Source organism: Sorex fumeus, unplaced genomic scaffold, assembly GCF_029834395.1.
Source record: "Sorex fumeus unplaced genomic scaffold, SorFum_2.1 ptg000078l, whole genome shotgun sequence".
Lineage (NCBI taxonomy): Eukaryota > Metazoa > Chordata > Mammalia > Eulipotyphla > Soricidae > Sorex > Sorex fumeus.
Window position 1 is genome coordinate 9,067,317 of NW_026606135.1, and position 22,349 is coordinate 9,089,665.

Here is a 22,349-nt window from a genome sequence, read left to right on the forward strand (position 1 = left end):
AATCCCTGAGCATCACTGGGTGTGGCCCAATAAGTTAATTAAGGTTTTCCTGGGCATCCTGAGCACCTCTTGGGAGGTGCTCCCCCAAAAAAGTAAAAAGTAAAAAAAAAAAAAGTAGCACAAGTTTAAGCATACTAGTATTTTAAAAACAAAACAGAAAACCTAAGTTTAAATTTTGCTTCATGACTTTAGCAGCAGATAGGTTTTGCTGCCCAGCTTGAGTGAGACGTATTTCTAAGTTCTCTCAAGTGTTCTTTAAAGCATGCTTCAGAAATAGGATTTTGAGACTTCTACAGGTATATATGCCCAGTTTTCCCAATCACTTGTCTTCCGAACTTGGCTTTTTTATGACTAGATGCCTTTTACTTGAGACTGTACCTAAGTTCAGTAGCAGTGTGACGACAGGGCTTCTGGTAAGATTGCCTTGGGGGGAGAGGGGGCATGTAAACAAGCTAATCAGTATAACTGAGAGTCCCTAAAATGATGCCATTGCTGAAAGTTTCCAACTTGATAATCGTTTGGTTTGGGGCTTTGTTTGTGTTTTGTTGTTGTTAGTGTTTTTTATTTTTTGGCCACACCTGGAGGTACTCAGGGCTTAATTTTGGCTTTGTGCTCAGGTGTCACTCCTGGTGGGCCTGAGGACACCATCAAGTGTGGCCCAAAAGCAAACAAGAGAAAAACCAATGGGTAATTCCCACACACACATAATATGAAATTTTAATAGATTCTTATGAGAAATCATGTAAAATCTTTTATTTTTTAAATAATGTCTAAGCTGGGCTTGGTAGATAGCTTGGAACTGAAATTACGACTTGATTGCATGCAGAAGGTCTGCATTTCATCCCCGGCACTGTATGTTGAGCACCATGAGGAGTAACTCCACCTACCCCATCACTGAGCTGGGAGTAGGCACTGCCAGGTGTGACCAAAAGCAAAAAAACGGAAAGGAAGGATGGCTAATGTAATTATTTTTATATTAATAAATGAAATTCATTTGTTTTCTTTTCTAAATCAGCTGGTTATAATAATTTAGAAGTTGCAGAGTATTTGTTACAACATGGAGCTGATGTAAATGCCCAAGACAAAGGAGGACTTATTCCTTTACATAACGCAGCATCTTACGGGGTAAGTTCTCTTCATATTACCTTTCAAAATCTTTGAAATTTTTTAAAATGGAAATCAGTATTGTAGTTCAAAGAGGATCTAGTTTGGCTTATTCATCCCATAGAAGTAAATATAAGAGCAAAGAAGTAACTCTAAAGTTTCAATTCTTAGTCTCTTGTATGCCATCTCTGTTACAGATGGTACGGTATTAAAAAGTCATTCTTTTTATACTCTTCGCACCTGTCTCTTGTTCTCAGTGAGATGTTGCTGACTTTTTCTACTGGTAACCTGTAAACCCTTAGGATTGATAGAAATTTTTAGAGATTCAGATGCTTTCATTGTTCCTGGCTTGTAACAGTCCTGAATGCTACAGTACTATTGACCATAATATAGTTTGTGTAATAGAGGAAAGTTGCTAATTTATATGTTAATTTTCATCATTGACAACACTTGAATAAATGAGACATTCTTAAGTCATACTAGGTTAGTTCCCTCCTGTGTAGAATTTTTAATTGTTTCCATTAAGGTTCTTAAGATTATAGGAGTGTCTTCTGTAATTTTTTTTTTTCCAACAAGCCATAATTTATGATGCTGGGAAAAAATACAGTTCTTTCATTTCCAGAGTAACTTTTAAAATAGAAAAAAATTTTGTATAACTAGTTTTCTTAAGAACTAAAGTGTCGGGATCAGAGAAGTAATACAGCACTCAAGGCGACTGACCTGGGTCCAGTCCCCAGTACCACATACAGTACCTCAGGCACTGCAAGGAGCAAGTCCTGAGCACCTCAAGTAGGACCCTTGAGAAAAAAAAACTTATCAAGTAATAAAATAATATTTCAGACTGTAACAAGAGTATTTTCTTTTACAGCACGTAGATGTAGCTGCTTTACTAATAAAGTACAATGCGTGTGTCAATGCCACGGACAAATGGGCTTTCACACCTTTGCATGAAGCAGCCCAAAAGGGACGGACACAGCTTTGTGCTTTGTTGTTGGCCCATGGAGCTGATCCTACTCTTAAAAATCAGGAAGGACAAACACCTTTAGATTTAGTTTCAGTAAGTGACGGGCTTTTTAAAAAAATCTCAATGTTTTCTTATAGTTCACAAGTTTTTTTCACGGTATATGTGGCAAGTTTTGGTTTTAGGCCAATTTAAAGTTACAATATCTTCGTTATTAAAATGCAACAATAAAATAACCGGTTGCTGTTTGCTGAGTACTTTTGAAAATGGGAATTAAATTATCAGGTAAAATAGTCTCTTTATTTTAGTTGGGTCTCAATTAAGGTAGGCCCACAATGAATCCTCAAGACACGGGAAGAAAACAGTGAGAATTGGAATTTATTTTTTGCTAAATGTTAATTAGTGTCCTAAGCAAGCATAGTAGAAGAAAGGTATATGCCACTAACTCAAACAAATGAGGCAGTATATCTGAGAGAATTTTTTTCCATTCTGTTAGATTTAAATGCTTATCTTTGTTACTTTCTCCCAGATGTTCAGGGAATAAATATATTGCTGGTTATTTTCCAAAAAATAAAAGCACGCGGGTTGATTACATCTTTCAAAGTAGTTATGATAATTGAAAACTTGATATAAGTGATATTTCTATAATTGATTAATTTATTTCAGTGATTTTGCATCATGGTATCAAAGGTATTTTTCCCATGCTTCATATTTAATCATTTAATTTTTATTCTGTGCATCATGGAAGAGATGTTCTAAATTATGGCTGTTAACAGTTTAGCTTATTGCCTAATTGCTTCACTTACTACAGTAACTTAATATAATAAATTTGGTGTAGGTTGGCTGGGGTTTTATCAATATTTAAATGCATTATGTGATGTATATTCGAATTTTAAAACTTGCTTACGGCACTGTACTTCTCTCTGTCTGTGCTCTAGGCTGATGACGTCAGTGCTCTCCTGACAGCAGCCATGCCTCCTTCTGCTCTACCTTCATGTTACAAACCTCAAGTGCTCAATGGTGTGCGAACTCCAGGAACGACCACAGATACTTTGTCATCGGGTCCATCCAGTCCATCAAGTCTTTCTGCAGCCAGCAGTCTTGACAACTTATCTGGGAGTTTTTCTGAACTGTCCTCACTAGTCAGCTCAAGTGGAACAGAGGGTGCGTCTGGTTTGGAGAAAAAAGAAGGTAAAGCGTCCTTCAAAAGGGACCTGGTATTATAGCAAGATATCATTTAGAATGCTAAAAAGCCATTTTTTCAACTTTGAATGCAGCTGTTTTTGTTAGGTTAAGCCTAAATTTTTGTCTCTTTGTTTGGGTTTTATTTTTGTTTCACTTTTTGGACCCCACATCGCCCTATGGCCATGGCTTTTCTTTTGTGTGTTGGGGGGAGGAGGAGTTGTTTTGTTTTGGGCCATACCCAGCAGTGTTCAAGGATTACTCCTGTCTCCGCACTTGGGAATTATTCCTGGCAATACTTGGGGGACCATATAAGATGCCAGGGATTGAACCCCATGTCAGCTGCGTGCAACGCAAGTGTCCTACCCACTGTACTATCACTCTGGCCACACCCCAACAAAGGTTGCTTTTGGCTCTGAGCTCAGGGAATCTCTCCTGGAGCCTTTATCCACTGTACTCTCCAGACTCTGCTAATCTTCTTTAGAGGTGAAGTCTTTTTGAAAGGGTTAGAAGGTTTTTTTGTTAAGTAAGTATGCCTTTCTGTACCTCTTTTATTATTATTACAGAGTTCTTAAATACTTTTTGCTACATCTGATAGAAAAAAAATGCTTAGTTTCTTTTCATTTTAAATATTCATTTCACTGTTTCTTTTCTTTAAAGTAGAAGTAATTCAAGTTCTATCACTGTGTACATTTCAGAAATGATTTTATGTCTCTTGAGTTGTTATCACACCACATCTACCACCGTCCTTCACAATCATCTCTTAAAACCCCTCTGCCTTTTCTGTTCCTTTTGTCTTTTAGCTTTGATTTTGTCTGGGGAGGTTTGTTTGTTTGGTGGGGCTATTTGGTTTGGGCCACAACTGGCAGGGCTCAGTCTCTATGCTCAAACCTCACTCCTGGCAGGGGTTGGGGTACCATATGGGGTGCCAGGATCTAGCTGAATTAACCACATGCAAGTTAAGCACCTTCCTTCCCTGCTAAATTATCTCTTTCTCCCCCACCTCCCCAAATTAGCTTTGGATTGGTTTTATCTAACACTTTCTTAAATTGAAATATGATTGTCATATTAGTATTTGAATGTGTGTTCTAAAGATAGTTTAAAATATTTCTTAGTTGAAAAAAATTTTAATCAAGTTACCATCTGATAGCAAAATACTTAGTCTCTTTTTATTGACATTGACATTTTATTTCCAGTTTTATTTTGCTTTTTCTATTTTTCAGTTCCAGGAGTAGATTTTAGCATAACTCAGTTTGTAAGGAATCTTGGCCTTGAGCACCTAATGGATATATTTGAGAGAGAACAGGTGAGTAGATAAATAATTTTTTTTACTTCGTTGTTTTATGAAATATCAAAGGAAATAATTTCAGTTTCAGGTATTGAGACGTGCTTGAAACACCTAATCTTGGAACTTTTCCAAGTGAACTTATTCATTCCAAATGAACTTACTCATTTCTTAAGTTATCCTGTTTTTGAACCTTTCCGTTTTTTTATTTTTAAATAGTCATTTATAATTTAGCACATACAGAAGTTCAGAAATGTTTATTCAGCGCATGTGTCTTTCAAGCTGAGCACTGTTAACTCTGTAAGATATGTTATCCTTGAGCTCTTTTGTTCAGTTCTATTGTTTTAATGACTATCATAATTGGTCCTGACATTTTGCTAGACACTATGGGTAAGTCCGTCAGCATGTCCACTATCTATCAGAATTCTTTTTTTTGTTTGTTTGTTTGTTTTGTTTTTGTTTTTTTGTTTTTTGCTTTTTGGGTCATACCTAGCGATGCTCAGGGGTTACTCCTGACTTTGCACTCAGGAATCACTCCTGGAGGTGCTCAGGGGACCATATGGGATGCTGGGAATTGAACCCAGGTCGGCCACATGCAAGGCAAATGCCCTACCCACTGTGCTATTGCTCCATCCCCTCTATCAGGATTTTTTTGTTTGTAGTTTTGGGGCCACACCTAACAATGCTCAGGGGCAACTCCTGTCTCTGCACTCAAGAGTTTCTCTTGGCAGTGTTTGGGGAACTCTTTGGAATGCCAGGGATTGAATCTTGGTTGATCACAGGCAAGGCAACGCCCTACCCACTGTACTGTCACTCCAGCTCCTATCAGAACTTTATGAAACTGTTTAATGCATTTGTATGTGTGTATGTATATATATAAATACATATATATATATATATATATAGTTGTTGTTCAGAAACTACAATTACTGTTGACTTGTACTCTTAAGAAGTTTTTGATGTAGTTATGGGAGCTATAAAAAGAGCATACAAAAATTAGGTTTATGAAATAGGTTTTAGGAATTCAAAGAAAGTAAACCATACTGTTGTTAGCTGGACTTCTTAGGGAAATTTTCAAATAAGATGTGTAAATAAAATAGGATTTTAGGGCTGGTGTGATATTACAATAAATAGGGACCTTGCCTGGTACATAGCCAACCAGAGTTCCATCCCTGGCATCTCATATGGTTTTCTGAGCATCACCAGGAGTAATTGCCTCTGAGCGTTGCCCAGTGTGGCCCAAAAATAAATGAACAAACCAAAATAATTGGATTTTTTTTGGGGGGGGGATCATACGTGGCGATGCACAGGGACTTCGCAGTGCTCAGGGGACCATATGGGATTCTGGGAATTGAACCTGGGTCGGCCATGTGCAAGGCAAACGCCCTACCCACTGTGCTGTTGCTCCAGCCCCAATATTGGTTTTTAAATGTCTTTTCACTTCAGTGAGACTGAATAAGGTATTTGAAATGAAAAGAGTTGGTTTAAACAATGGTATAAAAATACCAGGTAGCATGATTTTGTCTTTTGGCAAGGGTCCTCCTTGGTGGTACTCAGAAGGCCAGGAAAACCTCCCAGTAATTCTCAGCCAACAGAGCCAGTGGTTTAATACAAAGACCTAAGGATGCAGTTCTGCTAGGACCTTGTAGCAGACAACCTCACAGGTCCACAGGGGCCTTCCAAGGCTGCACTTGGACAGGCTGATGGGACAGTGTAATACTATCTCTTTAGCCCCTGGCATAGTTCCTTTTTCATTTATTTATTTTTGATGATGTTTATTTTTTGGTTTGAGGCCACACTAAAAATGGTGCGCAGGGACTGCTTTTAGCTCTGTACCCATAGGGTAGAAGGTGGGGTTAGGGGAGATGGAAGAGCCATGCAGTTCCATAGATTGCATCAAGGTTGGCCACAAGCAAGGCAAGTGCCTTAATTCCTATACAATCTCTCTGACCCCTGGCATAGTTTGTTAAAGTGCATTTTTATTTTGCAGTTTCTGGTTTTTGGTGCTCAGGATTGAACTAGGTTGACGTGTGTGCAAGGCAGGCACCTTAATCCCTGTAATCTCTCTCCAACCTCTAACCTCTAGCATAGTTTTTCAAAGTGCTTTTTTTTTTTTTCTTTTCCCAGCTTTTCGGGTCACACACACCCAGTGATACACAGGGATCACTCCTGGCTTTGCGCTCAGGATTTTTTTTTGGCGGTGTAGGGGACCATATTGGATGCTGGGAATCGAACCTGGGTCGGCCGCATACGAAGCAAACACCCTGTCTGCTATGCTATTGCTCCCACCCTCAAAGTGCATTTTTATTTTGCAGTTTCAGGTTCTTGTGCTAAATGGAAATAACTTTTTTCTTTCATTCAAAACCTAACTTTCTGTTTAATGAGTTGTAGCTTTTCATTTCAACAAGTGTTTTCATGTCTAAGCTGATCAAAGAATAATTTGAAATAAATATGTGAATCTAATACATGTGAGAACAGCACTGTATGAGTAAGTCTGCTAAACAGTTTCATTCTCTTTTATTAAGATAACTTTGGATGTATTGGTTGAAATGGGACACAAGGAACTGAAAGAGATTGGAATCAATGCTTATGGACATAGACACAAACTAATTAAGGGAGTTGAAAGACTTATCTCTGGACAGCAAGGTATTTTATTTTTAAATGTGTTATTCAGTATAATAGTGTGCATAAAGACAGACTACTTCTTACTAATTGATCGCTTGAAAATCTGTAACAGAGCATTTTTTAATATGATGAGCTTTAGTAGGATTTGGAAAGCCTTAGATCGAGCCTTTACTGTATTGTTAACCGCTGATATGAACTATTTGAACCTAAGTAAAATTTGTGGACCCAATCACAGATCTGAGAATTTCTTCAGGCAGAAATTATTTCTATCTAGTTACTTCTGAAATCACTTTAATTCTAAAATTTTATGATTCTACTTTGAGTATCTCTGTCTAGTTGATAAAATAATGTCATCAATCTCTTTTTCTAAACACTTGTAAATATATTGGGGAAATATATTGCAAATATATCAGGAAATTCAAATTTTAAAAACAAATTTGATATTTTCTTCTTTCAAGAAAGTATAGGATTCTGATATGGATCCTGACAAAGAACATTAATATAAGAACAACAAATAAAAGACTTGAATTTACTAACTTTTAGCAAATAAACTGTAGTTATAGTAAACAGAGCAAGCTTAGTAAATGATGCATAGAACCTCTTGTTATTACACTCAGTCTTCCTATAAGTCTAATTACTAGAAAATAAAAACCTTTACATTGGTAGTAAAGCTCTATATATCAGCTGAATTTTAGTTGTTACTGTTTTGTTGGCAATGTTTTTACCTTCAAATTTTATTTAATAGGTCTTAACCCATACTTAACTCTGAACACTTCTGGCAGTGGAACAATTCTCATTGATCTATCTCCTGATGATAAGGAATTTCAATCTGTAGAGGAAGAGGTATGGTCATAAGCCTTAAATGAAAGTTGGTTCAAAGGCTGTTTCCTGGAGGTCTCTTTATTTGAACATGTGAATTTTTTTTTTTTCCTTGTTTGGTTTTGGACCACACCTGACGATGTTCAGTGCTTATTCCTGATTCTTCACTTAGGAATTAATCCTGATACTCAGGAGGCCGTATGGGATGTTGGGGATTTGAACCCAGGTTGGTAGGCGCCCTACATCCAGACCCAACATGTAGAATTTTTTTAATTATCCATTGGTCTTTACAAACTTGAAAACTTTGAAAATCTGCATTTAGGCTACATACCCACCCCCCACCTCCAGTAAAACTTAATTTCAGTAACTTGGCTCATTTCTGCAATTGATAGCAACAAAAAAGCTCAGAACATAGTGATACTGGGACTGGAGCAATAGTCCAGCAGGGAGGGTGTTTGCCTTGCATGTACCCAACCCAGGTTTGATCCCCAGTATCCCATATGGTCCCCTGAGCACCACCAGGAGTGATTTCCTGAGTGCAGAGCCAGGAGTAACCCCTGAGCATCACCATATGTGACCCAAAAAGCCAGAAAAAAAACCCAAAAAGTAGTGATACTATTTATCCAGGACATTTTCTTTATAGCTTTCTTTTTACAAAATCTTTGGATCCACTGAAATTTTGAAAATAATCCTTAAACTTAAGAAAACACAACCTAAATGTATAAGTTAAACACAGATTTGGTTTAAAACCCAAAGAAATTTCATATCTTGAGAAAAATTGTAGTTTATTAAGGAAAAATGCATTCATTGGAACAAGTAGATCCCTGGACCCTTTTTTTTGTTTCTTTTCTTTTGATTTTTGGTACATGCTGGTGATGCTACATCTGCACTCAGGAATCACTCCTGGTGATGCTCAGGGGACCATATGGGATGCTAGTGATTGTACCTGTTTTGACCACATAAAAGGCAGAAGCCCTGCCTGTTTTACGATTGCTCCAGCCCATCAGTTTTATATTTTTAATTATATTAAATGATTAACTATATTCAGCTTACATATGCATTCACTTATTTTTCTTCCTTTAGTTTACAATATGTAATTTTTACCTATATTGTTTTCTGATTGATGTTTCTAATAACTATCTCAAGAACACATATTCCGGGACTGGAGAAATAGTACAATGGGCAGGGCACTTGCCTTGCACACACCTGACCTAGGTTCAATCCCAGCACCCTATAAGGTCCTCCTAGCACTGCCAGGAGTATATACCTGAGCCCAGAACCAGTAGTAAGCCCTGAGCACCACCAGGTTTGGCCCAAAAGCAAAAATAAAAATACATAATCTTTAAACAGTGTAAACATTAAAATTTTTTTGTATTCTCACAATCATAGAGTCATGTTCCTCAAATCAGAAAATACATAAAAACTAATGCTCATATTTTAAATTATTTTCCTATCAGATGCAAAGTACAGTTCGAGAGCACAGAGATGGTGGTCATGCAGGCGGAATCTTCAACAGATACAATATTCTCAAGGTAAAATTGGTGAAAATCCAAGAATACCTGAGATTAGTGCCAGGAGGTTTATTCCATGGCTTGGAGGCCAGCCACACATGTTCAGGGAAAAGGCAGTTCAGATAGAGAAGGGAGCACCAAATAAAGGGTGTTGGGAGGATCCTCCCAGGATGGGAGAAGCATGCTGAAAGTAGACTATAGACCAAACATGATTGCCACTCATTGCCTCTTTTGCAAACCACAACACCCAAAAGGAGAGAGAGAACAAAAGAGAATGCCCCACCCCAGAGGCAGGGGGGAAGGGGAGGTGGGAGGGATACTGGGATCCGTGGTGGTAGAAAATGGGCACTTGTGGAGGGATGGGTATTTGATCATTGTACAATTGAAACCCAAACACAAAAATTTGTAAGTCTGCAACTGTACCTCATGGTGTTTCACTAAAAAAAAAAAAAATGGTGAAAAAGAGTGTTGAGACCAAAGCTGGGGGAAAAAATCATTAACTTTCCAAAGAATATAATGAACTTTCTTTCCATCTCGGTAAATTGGCATTACGTCGAGATGTTTGAGGAAAGATTGTACATCCTTAGAAAGTTAAAATTTTCAAAATCCTGACACAGTTTTCATTGCCAGCCCTGTTGAATATATTCAATTTTAGGTGTTATGCTTTACCCGCAGATGGTAAGTCTTGTGGATGTAGGAATATACATGTGTTTGACCAGTTAGAGCCTGTAGCCTTGCAGTTGACCAACTCGGGTTTGCTCCTCAGCACCCTATCATCCCCCCACACTGCTGTGCTGACCTAAAATTTCAGATATAAATCAAAAAAGTGTATAAGCACAATGAAATATGTAATTTTTTTTTAATTCTTCATTTTTATGGCTCATGAAAGGACTCTGTTATACTAGGCCTTATATATCATTAACTCTGACATTCAGATTTCTGAATCTCAGATATCTTTTTTTGTTTTTGGGTCACACCGGCCTTGCTCAGGGCTTACTTTTGGCAGTGCTCACGGCGCCATATGGGATGCCAGGGATCAAACCTTTGTTGGCCATGTGCAAGGCGAACACCAATCCAGTTGTGTTATCTTGCCAGTCCAAATACCATTTTACATATCTTAACATCTTTACATTTTGTAAAGTCTGTAAGAAATGTTTTAAGGGGACCAGAGCAATAGTACAGCAGGTAGGGCACATACCTTGCACATGGCTGACCCGTGTTTGATTCCTCTAGCACCTCATGTGGTCCCCCAAACCCAAACCCTTCCTGGAGTGATCCCTGAGTGCAGAGCCAGGAGTAGGCCCTGAGCACAGCAAGTGTAGCTCAAAAACCAAAAAATTAAAAATTATACTAGCCTTACCACTGTAATATACAGCCGCCATGAACTAGTTAACTACTCATAGCTGTACACTGAGGGACCATAGGGTATGCCAAATATCAAACCCAGGTCTGTTGTATGCAAGGCAAACACCCTACCCACTGTGCTATCACTCTGGTTCCAACTTTTAACAAGAACTATTTTTGTATTTTAAAAAACTGCCAGAGGAGCTGGAGCAATAGCACAGCGAGTAGGGTGTTTGCCTTGCACACGGCCGACCCGGTTTCGATTCCCAGTATCCCATATGCTCCCCTGAGCACTGCCTGTGCATCACCGGGTATGACCCAAAAAAAGAAAAGGAAAAAAAGAGAAAAAAAGCAGACTGCCAGAATCCAGATTTGCTCTTAGGCCAGCAGATGGCAATAGACCTACAAACAATCAAGCAGTGAAAACTAGGACTAAATTTTGACCTTGAAAATAACTCTCAATGAAACCAGTGTCTTTAAATCTTCACTAAATAGTTTGTGGGAATTGGTAGGAAAGGAAAATGTAGAGAGAACAGGGATATTTTGTGTATTAGAAATGTTTTTAATGTAGGGTTTTTTGTTTTATTCTTTTTTTTGGTGAGAAGCCACATTTGCTAATGCTCAGGGGCTCTCTTGGCTCTATGTTCAGTAGTCAGACCTGCATCAACTCTCAAATACTTTTAAATTCAAAATAATTTAAGATGGTACTTTGAGCCAATTAAAGCAGGAAAATATAATTTGTAAGATATATACAGAGCATAGCATGTCTGAATCTGAGTAGGAGATTTTGCTGGTAGTAACTAATGAATGAGGATGGGAATAATCAGTTAACTCGTGTGTGTGTGTGTGTGTGTGTGTAACACCCCGCAATGCACAGGGGTTACTCCTGACTCTGCATTCAGGAATTACTAATGGCAGTGCTTAGGGGACCATATGGGATGCTGGGAATTGAACCCAGGTTAGCCACATGCTGGGCCACTGTGCTATCACTCCAGCCCTGAACTCTTAACCATTATATATGGCCATATGTAGTTTTTTTTTTTAATCTCCTTTGAAATTTTTTATTTCTAAAAACATAACTAGTTTTATTTCTTATGTCTAGAACAAAGTATTTTTATATATAACAAAATATATTCTAAAATAATAATTTATAGTTCAAAGAAAAACTCTACCTGTGAAGCCCATTTTTTACTTGATGAACAAGTAGATATGTTATTATTATAACCTTATTTATTTATTTGTTTATTTATTTTTGTGGTGGTTTGTAGATCCAGAAAGTTTGTAACAAGAAACTATGGGAAAGATATACTCATAGGAGAAAAGAAGTTTCTGAAGAAAACCACAACCATGCAAATGAAAGAATGCTATTTCATGGTAAGATTCCACTCGCTGCATGCTACCTATCCTCATCCATATTGTGATAGTTTTTCACCAAGACTGAGAGAAAAATGAATATGTGTATTCCTCCTGTCATATTTTCAAAATTATATACACATTCAAAATTAATTAGTTTTATATTTCTACTCTCAACTTGTTATGTTATGTTTTATAGTGGTTTGTAAATAGAATTGCCACTTGATTTTTAATGAGTAAGTATAAAGTGTTCATTGTGCCCTCAAACTCCCAGTTGCATATTCATTTGACCTTGATTATTGAATATTTTTTAAAACTGGTGAAGTTAAGAAAACAGCACTTAAATTTCACAAACAAGGGGCTGGGAAGTATTGCAAATAAAGTGCTTGGATTGAACACAACTGTCCTAGGTTTGATCCTTAGCACCCCATGTGGTCCCCTGAGCACTGCCAGGAGTCAGCTTTGAGCACACTGGGTGAGACCCCAAAACATAAATGTTGCAAGCCTACAGAAGAATGGTTATAACTGAGTTGATAAATAAACTCTTACTGGTACTTCTCATTCCAAGATTCTAGAAATCATCATGGTAATCTGATGTCGCCAAACACATTTATGTATGTATTGACTTGATTAGAATGAGTGGTGTTTTATAATTTAATAAATTTATAATACGGAAATTGATTTGATTTTTCCATGTTTAAATAATTAAGTCTGTTTTTCACCATTTCTCTAAGTCAGAGTCATTATATTCTCATGCCCCTTAAGAACTAGGGCATTTCATGGATCAGTTACCTTTTCCAACTCCCTCCATTCCCTAGGCTATTGGACAGGCTTTATACCTTCTCACTGGCTAAATTCCTCTTGTTATACAAGCACGGAAGCTTGAGAAAGAAGTCAAAAGACAAAGAATGAAGAACATTACAACATTCACGGGTAGACTCTTATATAGCAGATGTAAAAGACAGTTAAGTTGGAGAGTAAAGGAGACGAGGCATAAAGAAGGAAATGAATAGGAAAGGGGTATTTCAGAGACTTCTGCTATAAAAACAAGTACACAGATATTTGTGTCGTTGTAAGATCTAATTGTATTCAGTCTTACAATATAGATTATGTAATTCTTGAGGAATTTGGATAGCTCTGGAGTCAAAAATTGGGTAGTTCAAGCATTGTTACTTCATTTTGTTTTTCTAGTTGCTGTATTACTTTATTTGACATCTAACATACCATCCTAAGAAAGATTAACAACAGCAATTTCTTCTAAAATGACCTTTATGCTGAAGTTCTGAAGTCGTCAACTGACTGCCAGTTATTTATTATCTTTTTGTTGATGTGTGTATTTTGATCTTGGGGGTTTTGGTGGGTTTTTTTTTTTTTGCCTTTGCTTGATGGTGTACATGTTTAAAAATTTAATTTCTAGGGCCTAAGAAATCGCTTAAATGGAGGAGCACTTGCTTAGCATAAGTGTTTTACTCCCAGTACCCCATGCCTCCCCACACCTCCTTCCAGCATTCCCAGTTGTAGCACTAGAAGCTGAGGATCACCAGAAGTAATACTTAAGTGTTTCATAGTGTAAAAAATATCTTTAGTTGATTTCTAAAATATTGGTTTTGTTCTAAATTCATCCTAAATTGTTTCTATCCATCTCCATTATTTTAGGGTCTCCATTTGTGAACGCAATTATTCATAAAGGCTTCGATGAAAGACATGCCTACATAGGTGGCATGTTTGGAGCTGGGATTTATTTTGCTGAAAACTCCTCCAAAAGCAATCAGTATGTTTATGGTATTGGAGGAGGCACTGGATGTCCAGTTCATAAAGACAGATCTTGTTATATTTGTCACAGGTAAGAAATCACTTGTCCTCATTTACTTGTATGAGAATTGGATAAGAACTGTTTTCATACAGCAAGGGAACAGATCAAAGCCAGGTCAGAGCCAGACCAAGACAACCCTTGGATTCTGACCACAGAACTTGGGTTACTGGTGAGGATCCAGGTGTGTGATAGAGGGATGTTGGTACTTCAGCAGTCGGTGTAGTATACTTTTGAAGAATGATGAAACTGCACTGCTAAAACATAATCTCAATTTAAATTTTTTATTAAAAAGTATTTTCACATGTGAGAAATTTGTGGGACATGACCTTGGGCAGCTGGGAAGGGGGTGCATGAAGGATCACACCTGACAGTGCTCAGGGGTTACTCCTAGCTCTGCACTCAGTAATCACCTAGCTGTGCTCTGTCTCTTTCTCTCTCTGTTTAATATATGCTTTTAAGGAGAAAGCTAGAGATGGTGATTTGCATAATCTAACAACAGACTGGTGGTTTGCTGTCACTCAGTCTGGCGTTTAGAATCAAAGAAAAAATAAAACTAAAATAGAGAGAAACAAGTTTGTTTGGTTTTTTGTTTTTTTTGCTTTTGTTGGGGGGTCACACCCATCGATGCACAGGGGTTTTTCCTGACTCTGCACTCAGGAGTTACTCCTGGTGGTGCTCAGGGGACCATATGGGATGCTGGGAATCAAACCCGGGTCGGCTGCGTGCAAGGCAAGCGCCCTACCCGCTGTGCTCTCTCTCCAACTAAACAAGTAATTTTTTAAGTGTGCCAAGTTTACTGGAAAAGAAAAAGGGGAAAAGAGAGGTATGGTAAGATATGTGCTCAACAGAGACCATGGGCTTCTTCAGAATGGAAAGAGCCAAAATAAATAATTTTAGATGATCTTTTAGAAATGGGGTAGGCCAGTCTTTTGTTTGAGGGAACATGAAATGTAATTTAAATTTCTGATAACTTTTAAAGGAAGTAACTTTTCAACTGCAGTGCTCATGGCTTTCTTCTGAATTTGCACTCAGGTATCATGACTGATGGTGCTCAGGGTACCATATGGGGTGCCGGAGATCGAACCCCAATCAGCCATGTGCAAGTCAGACACCCAACCCACTGTACTGTCACTTTAGCCCCATCATGGTTTCTCTGGAGCATGCTGGGCATGAGCCCTGAGCATCACTGGGTGCGGCAAAAAAAAAAAACAGCATTTATAAATATGGGTTTGTGTGTGTGTGTGTTTAAAAAAATTGGAGCTGGGGCTGGAGTGATAGCACAGCAGGTAGGATAGCCCAGCATCCCATATGGTCCCCCGAGCATGGCTAGGAGTAGTAAGTCCTGAGTGCATGAGCCAGGAGTAACCCCTGTGCATTGCTGGGTGTGACTCAAAAAGCAAAATAAATAAATAAATACTTAAATACATACATAAATTGGAGCCATTGTAAGGAATTGATACGTTCTTTTAAGTACACTAAGCTACCTCTAAAAGAGTTTAAGCAAACCGGGTACAATCAGATTTATGGGTTGTTGGAGATTTTTTGGTGGGGGGTGGTTTCTAAGTCATTGATTGCTTGGATAATTAGTTTGAGCAAAAATTAAAGTAGAGAAACAAGAAGATACAATTCAGAGACTATTGTTATAAGTCAGGTGAAACTTGATTTGAACTTAATGGTTACAGTAATATTGGGAGATCTCAACAGATTTAAACTGTATTTAAAGTGAATTGAATGGGGCCGGAGTGATAGCACAGCAGGTAGGACATTTGCCTTGCACACGACTGACCCAGGTTTGATTTCCAGCATCCCATATGGTCCCCTGAGCACTGCCAGGAATAATTCATGAGTGCAAAACCAGGAGTAACCCTTGAGCATTGCTAGGTGTGACCCAAAAAGGGAAAATAAATAAATAAATAAGGTGAATTGAATGTTGGGGCTGGAGTGATAGCTCATCGGGTAGGGCGTTTGCCTTGCACTCGGCCGACCTGGGTTCGATTCCCAACATCCCATATGGTCCCCTGATCACCACCAGTAGTAATTCCTGAGTGCAGAGCCAGGAGTAACCCCTGTGCATTGCCGGGTATGATCCAAAAAGTGGGGGGGGGGGGAGGGAGGGGTGAATTGGACGTCCTTGGATTAACTTTACAGACCACTTCATGAGAGCACTTAGACCTCTTCCCACTTCTCCTATAATTTGTGTTTTTGCTTGGATATAAATAGGATGGTAGAAGCTGCATCTCTGTAAGGGTTTTTTTTTTTTTTTCAGGTTTTATAGAAAAAGTAGAGATAATTATAACAAAGTCTTTCAATAATAAGATTAGAAGGCATGTTTATATTTCTTTAAGAATAAAAAGATTTTTTCAAAGTTTTTATTAGTTACATATAAATGCAATTTTTTTTAATTTGAAATGTATACAGAATTGTCATAAACTGCCTGTCTTCAGCGAAACCTTTTCTTTTCATATTGTAGACAGCTGCTCTTTTGCCGCGTGACCTTAGGAAAGTCTTTCCTGCAGTTCAGTGCAATGAAGATGGCACATTCTCCTCCAGGGCATCACTCAGTCACTGGTCGACCCAGTGTCAACGGCCTAGCATTATCTGAGTATGTTATTTACAGAGGAGAACAGGTAAGTAAACTTTAGTTATTCATCTTCGAAATAAATTTTTTCAGGATTAAGCCCTGAGCACCATTGGGTGTGACCCAAAAAAATAAAAATAATAAAGACATTCTTTTAGGATTATCAAGATCATAAAGATACCATTAATACTAACATACCAATTTTATTTAGATTTCACCATACTGGATCTTTTTTATTCTACAACACATAATTAATCAGAATTAATAGTTAACTTGTCTGTAGAGGTTAGCGCCAGGAGTAAGCTCTGAGCATGCTTCTTGAATTTAGGGTATGACCCCAAATTTTAAAAAATTTTAAAAATTAAAAAAAAAATACAGGGATGGGGAGATAGATCTAAGGATCGGATCCATGCTTTGTACACTGGTGCTTTGGAGTTCTGTCTTCCTACCATATGTTCCGCCCCAACACTACTGTGTCTGACCCAGAGACTAACAAACAAAAAAAGCCAGACAGTAGATTTGCTGATTCAAAGATAATTTAAAGAATTAGAATTAAGGCAAGGATGTTTTGAGAAAATGGCCCTAAATAGTTGTGGTCGACAACACTAATCTAGAATCTTTTTGCTAAAGTTTAGAAATCTTTATGGAAAGTCTTTTTGTTTTGTTTTGTTTTTTAAGGAAAAAAATGTTTTACTAATATTTGGTCTAATCTTTCTCTTCTAGGCTTATCCTGAATATTTAATTACTTACCAGATTGTAAGGCCTGAAGGTATGGTTGATGGATAAATACTTGTTTAAGGAAACTAACTCCACTGAACTTAAAATCATCTAAGCAGCTGATGCCTCTTAAGTTTTACTCCTTTGCTGAGAGAAGTCATTTTCTTCACACGACTGGCAAAAGGATAAAAAAATGTGAAAGAAGTTTAACATTCAGACTTGATAAAGCTTTAATAATGTACAGTGTTTTCTAAATATGTCCTGTTTTCAGCACTTTAACAGATGCCATTCCAGGTTAAACTGGGTTTGTCTGTACTAAATTATAAACAGAATTAACTTGAACCTTTTATATGTTATGCATTGATTCCTCCAGAAACTGTAACCCCCTCAACAGAATTCATTTTACTAATACAGTACTGTGTTTCTTTAAAACACAGCATTTACACTGAATACAATTTCATTTGTAAAACTGTAAATAAGAGCTTTTGTACTAGCCCAATATTTATTTACATTGCTTTGTAATATAAATCTACTGTTTTAGAACAGCAGCGGTTTACAGATTGTTTTCATATGTATTGTTCATCTATATTTCATGTTGCATCATCATGATTGCGTGATTTTTTTGCATTAGATTCCAGAGGCTATGTTGAGTAGTTACCAGAGACCTGGTCAGTTGGGAAAGATTCATTCATCAGCCCTAGTTTGCTGATAGAGCATTATCTCTCATTAGACTTTTTTCCCATTTAAGATCTTGTTTCATTAAAACTCTAGGGATTTAATTAGTGGTATCTTTGTATTTATAAACACATTCCAAAGAGGTCCAACTATGATAGTCCTGGTTGCTAAAGAGGTTTCTTTACTGACCTCAAAATCTAGGTTTTGCTTTGAAAATTTTTCTCCTGTCATTTTCTAAAAATTAGACTTAGTACTTCTGTCTTAGAGAAGCTAAATCCTGCCACTGAAAATTACGGTATTCTTTTCATGGAATGTAAATAGAAAGTTAAATTTCAGAGATGGAAAGAGTAATTCCAAATAATTTTCTAGTTTGCTCTGATTACCTTTAATCTAAAAGGAAAAAAAATCAGCAAGTGGGAGTGGGTAGATTTTTGTTGTAAGTAATTTTTTCTGTCCTTTTCCCTTGAATTTTCTATGTAGCAGAGGTAAAGTCCACCAGAACCTCAAAGTGAAGGTGTCTGTTCAGTAAAATGGTGCTAGGTGCTTCCTACTCCTGGGTCGCTTCCTCGCTTCCTCGTGGCATTGCCCCCAGTTGTGATTGTGCTTTTAGTTTGTGCACCACATGATGACCAGGCTTATGTTCAGTTTGGCAACTGTGGAGGGGAAGGCTAGCCCATAAAAGGCCATTCCGGACTATTTCCTAATGTAAAACTATCTTTGTGAGATATGCTTAAAGCATCTGAGTACAGAGAGAAGTGTTATAGCTTAACTGTCTCTTGTATTTGTTACAGCAAAGGTTTTTACCTGCCAGTTTGTAAATGATGTTCTCCTCCCCGCCCCCACGCCCCCCTTGTACCTGTTCACCTTTGTTTGATATTTTATTCAGGTTCTAGATTAACTGACCCTTTGCGTAAAGGACTTTGTACATACAGACTAGAAAATTATGATTCTTGTTTTGAGTAAGAGTTAATCAAAGTAAATAAATATTCGGAGCTGTTTCTATGCTATAAATGGGGATCATTAAATAAGAGGTCAAGTCCTGACCGTATAGTGCTTTTCTATAGCTCTCATAATTGGAAATATGATCCTGAAGTTGTTTATCGAAACACAAATGGAGTATGCCAAATTTTGTATGATCTTTCAGGTTCAGGAAGCTTCCAGTTTGTATAATTAGAAGATGAGATGAGTTCATGGGGTTATATTTACATATCTTATCTCTCAACATTTAGCCTATATTACCGTATGAGTGAATCTGGAATTGCTTATCATGTAAAGCCATCATGGTCTATGAGTTTGATATTGCAGCCTATGTTGTTCCATCTAATTCATTGCTTAGTGTGTTGTTTTCTATGAATAATTGTGATCAATATGTTAGCATGACAGTGTTTTCAGATAGGTTTTTTTTTGGGGGGGGAGCTTGTAGGGCATTGGGAGGGTTGGGTTTTTGGGGGAGGGTTGTTTTTATTTTTGTTTTTTTTTTGTTTTGTTTTTTTTTTTTTTAGTTTTTGCATGAAGTGACTTACTTTATAATGATGAATTGCTTTTTATTTTGTCTTGTGATTTTTTTTGAGTGAGATTTAACTTTTTTGTGAGTAGTACTCTTATTTCCATTTTGAGTGTCTTGTACTGTTTCACATTCCATATCTTCATTTAATTCTAATAAACTATTCACTTGTTTTTCTGGGTAGCATGGAATTACTGGAATAAGTATAAATGTGTTGAATGGTTTTTGCGAAAATGAATTAAGATGACAATAAACCACAATTTCAGGAAAACAGTGTAGTTCTGAGTCTAATAGTGATCGAGAGTGCAGTGTAAAGTTTGACTTATTGAATGTTGTTACCATACCTCCTGAGATGCCGTAAGATGAAAGTAGCTGTAAGGAAATTTTAGACATGTAGTTTATCCAGCACAACTTTTGACAGACTTTAAAATATATTCCTGGAAATCTGTCTTATAAAAAGGAATAAAGGTGTTTGGTTGCAGTTTCCTAAGCATGCATGCTAGTGCGTGATGTGATCCAGTTGTTTGCAAGGTGATGAAGAAAGAAAATATTCAAATAAATTTCTAAAGCATTTGTGATTAGCATTCCTGACTGGCCTTTTACCTGCGGTGCTCTCCTGTTTGAAGACTCAGTAGCAGAGGAAGCAAGTTATAGTTCCCATTCTTCACCCAGGAACTGTCAGATTTTTACCAAGTTCAGGTTGTTCTGTGGCCCTTTCACTATTATTGACTCCATCCCAGCCGATCTTTCATACTTACTAACTTAGGCATGCAGTACGTAAAATAATTTAACCCTTTGGAAAGTTCTTCTTGAGTCCAGAGATATAATACAGTGGGCAGGGCACTTGCCTTGCGTACAACAGACCTGGGTTCTTTCCCCAGCCCCACCAAGAGTGATGCCTTAGCACAGAGCCATAAGTAAGCTTTAAGCACAGCCGGGTGTGACCAGGAAAAAAAAAAATGAAACAAAGTTCTTGGCTTTCCACAGCCACCATTAGCAGAGTATCTTTTCTGCATCGTCCTCTGCCCATATTTCCATCCGTATCACATTCACGTGTACGAGACCTCCAAAGGCATACAAGGAAACTCTAGAGCAGAGCTACACCAGCCTGGCCTATAAGTAGAGTTGGCACAAACTACAGTACTAGCCAATTAGAAAAAACAAAAACTGAGAGGCAACTTTTGTAGTGCAATGTTTTTTATTATCTGTTTAAAAAGAAAATGCAGTGCCAGGGATTGAACCAGGGCCTTACACTTTACACATACAAGGCAGATGCTCTACAACTGCGATCTGTCCCTGGCCCTTTAATGTATTTGAGAAATACTGGTCATGGGCCAGAGCCATCAACCAGTAGAGTTGCCTTGCACACAGTGAACTCGAGTTTGATCCCCAGAACTGCATTTCGACCGCCAAGCAACACCAGAAGTTATTCCTGAGCACCTTCAGGTAAGACCCAAAAACCAAAAGAAATATTGGTCTTGGGTAAGAGAGATGGTACATGTATACAGAACTTGCCTCACAAGCAGCCTACCCACGTTCCGTCCCTGACATCATGGTCCAGCATAGGCCAAAAAATACATATACTGACCTGGACAAGAGATTAGTAAGAGTGTTCACTCATCAGGTAAGACACTTTTCCTTGCACACAGCCAACCAGTCTTCACCCCCAGTATTCTATATGGTATCCCAAGTGCCGCCTAGAGTGATTCCTGAGTGCAAAACCAGGAGTAACCCCTCAGCACTTGAGGTCGTGGCCCAAAGGCAGTAAACATGTATAACAATAGCAATAGTATAAAAGGACTGATTCTTCCCATTACCCTACGTAACACTTGTTACAAGCCATTCTCTTGTCTGCCTTGAGCTTTTTGATCCACATGTACAGATTTACTTGCCATGGTTTCCTGTTGGGTTTGTCCAAGGGAATTGATTTCAGTATCATATTGTGGGAAGAGAGAGAGGTATTTTTTTTTTCCTTTTGCAGGGCAGAAGGTTGGGGAGACAGTGGGGAAGGGAGGTCAGGGGGTGTTCCCAAGCTCTTCTCTTGGAGATCAGAGCTTATACCCAGCAATACTCGTCCAATGGAAGCAGGTGGTTCGTTGCCCAAGGATGTAGCGCTGCCTGGACCCTGCAGTGCCTGGGACCACCATGACCAGCAACCCAGCAGTGCTCCGGTCCACTAAACAGACACATGAAAGTGCCCGAAGGCCTCCAAGGCTGTACCCATCAGTGGCCTGTGCAGGAGATCGAAGCAGGATCCCCCCCACACTTACAAAACACAAGCCCTTGACCTGTGTTAGCTTCTCCATCCTGAGTGAGTTTCAAACGTTTGTTTCTACAGTCCATCCTTTTCACTATTGGCATTTTAACAGCATAATTTGTGGCTATCCTGTGTGCATTGTAGACATTTAAGCAACATCTCTGCCCTCTAACAACTAAATGTGAACTCTTCCACAGTTAACAACTAAAAATGCCCAGACGGGTCGAGCAATAATACAGCAGGTATTATTGGAATAATACATTTGCTTTGCAAACAGGAAACCCAGGTTTGATTCCCAGAATCCCGTATGGTCCTCTGAGCACCATCAGAAGAAATTCCTATGTGCAGAAACAGGAGTAACCCCTGGGTACTACCATCTGTGGCAAAAAAAAAAATTGACATTGCCAAATCTTCCTCTGGAGGCAAGATTTTCCTGAGTGAGAGAGAACCACTGAGGTAGTTGACACCCAGGCTAGAGCCTCTTACTCCACTGCAGAGATGACCTCTTTTATTCCATTCTGCGCAGATGGCCTCTCTTACTCCATTCTGCACAGATTGCCTTTCTTATGCCATTTTGCGCAGATGGCCTCTCTTACTCCGCTGTGCTCAGATGACCTCTCT

The 22,349-nt window shown here is 38.2% G+C and overlaps 1 protein-coding gene across 1 annotated transcript in view; it reads left to right on the top strand.

The window, feature by feature from the left end:
- The window catches only part of TNKS2 (tankyrase 2), a 68,211-nt gene extending 48,827 nt beyond the window's left edge, over nt 1-19,384 (top strand). Inside the window, exons 17-27 of the mRNA XM_056130390.1 lie at nt 1,016-1,125; nt 1,973-2,161; nt 3,004-3,256; nt 4,471-4,553; nt 7,058-7,178; nt 7,903-8,000; nt 9,434-9,508; nt 12,100-12,205; nt 13,841-14,027; nt 16,468-16,624; nt 17,299-19,384. Coding sequence (XP_055986365.1) covers nt 1,016-1,125; nt 1,973-2,161; nt 3,004-3,256; nt 4,471-4,553; nt 7,058-7,178; nt 7,903-8,000; nt 9,434-9,508; nt 12,100-12,205; nt 13,841-14,027; nt 16,468-16,624; nt 17,299-17,361 — 1,442 coding nt within the window. The 3' untranslated portion in view covers nt 17,362-19,384. The remainder of the gene's footprint in view (nt 1-1,015; nt 1,126-1,972; nt 2,162-3,003; nt 3,257-4,470; nt 4,554-7,057; nt 7,179-7,902; nt 8,001-9,433; nt 9,509-12,099; nt 12,206-13,840; nt 14,028-16,467; nt 16,625-17,298) is intronic.
- The last annotated feature ends 2,965 nt before the right edge of the window (nt 19,385-22,349 follow it).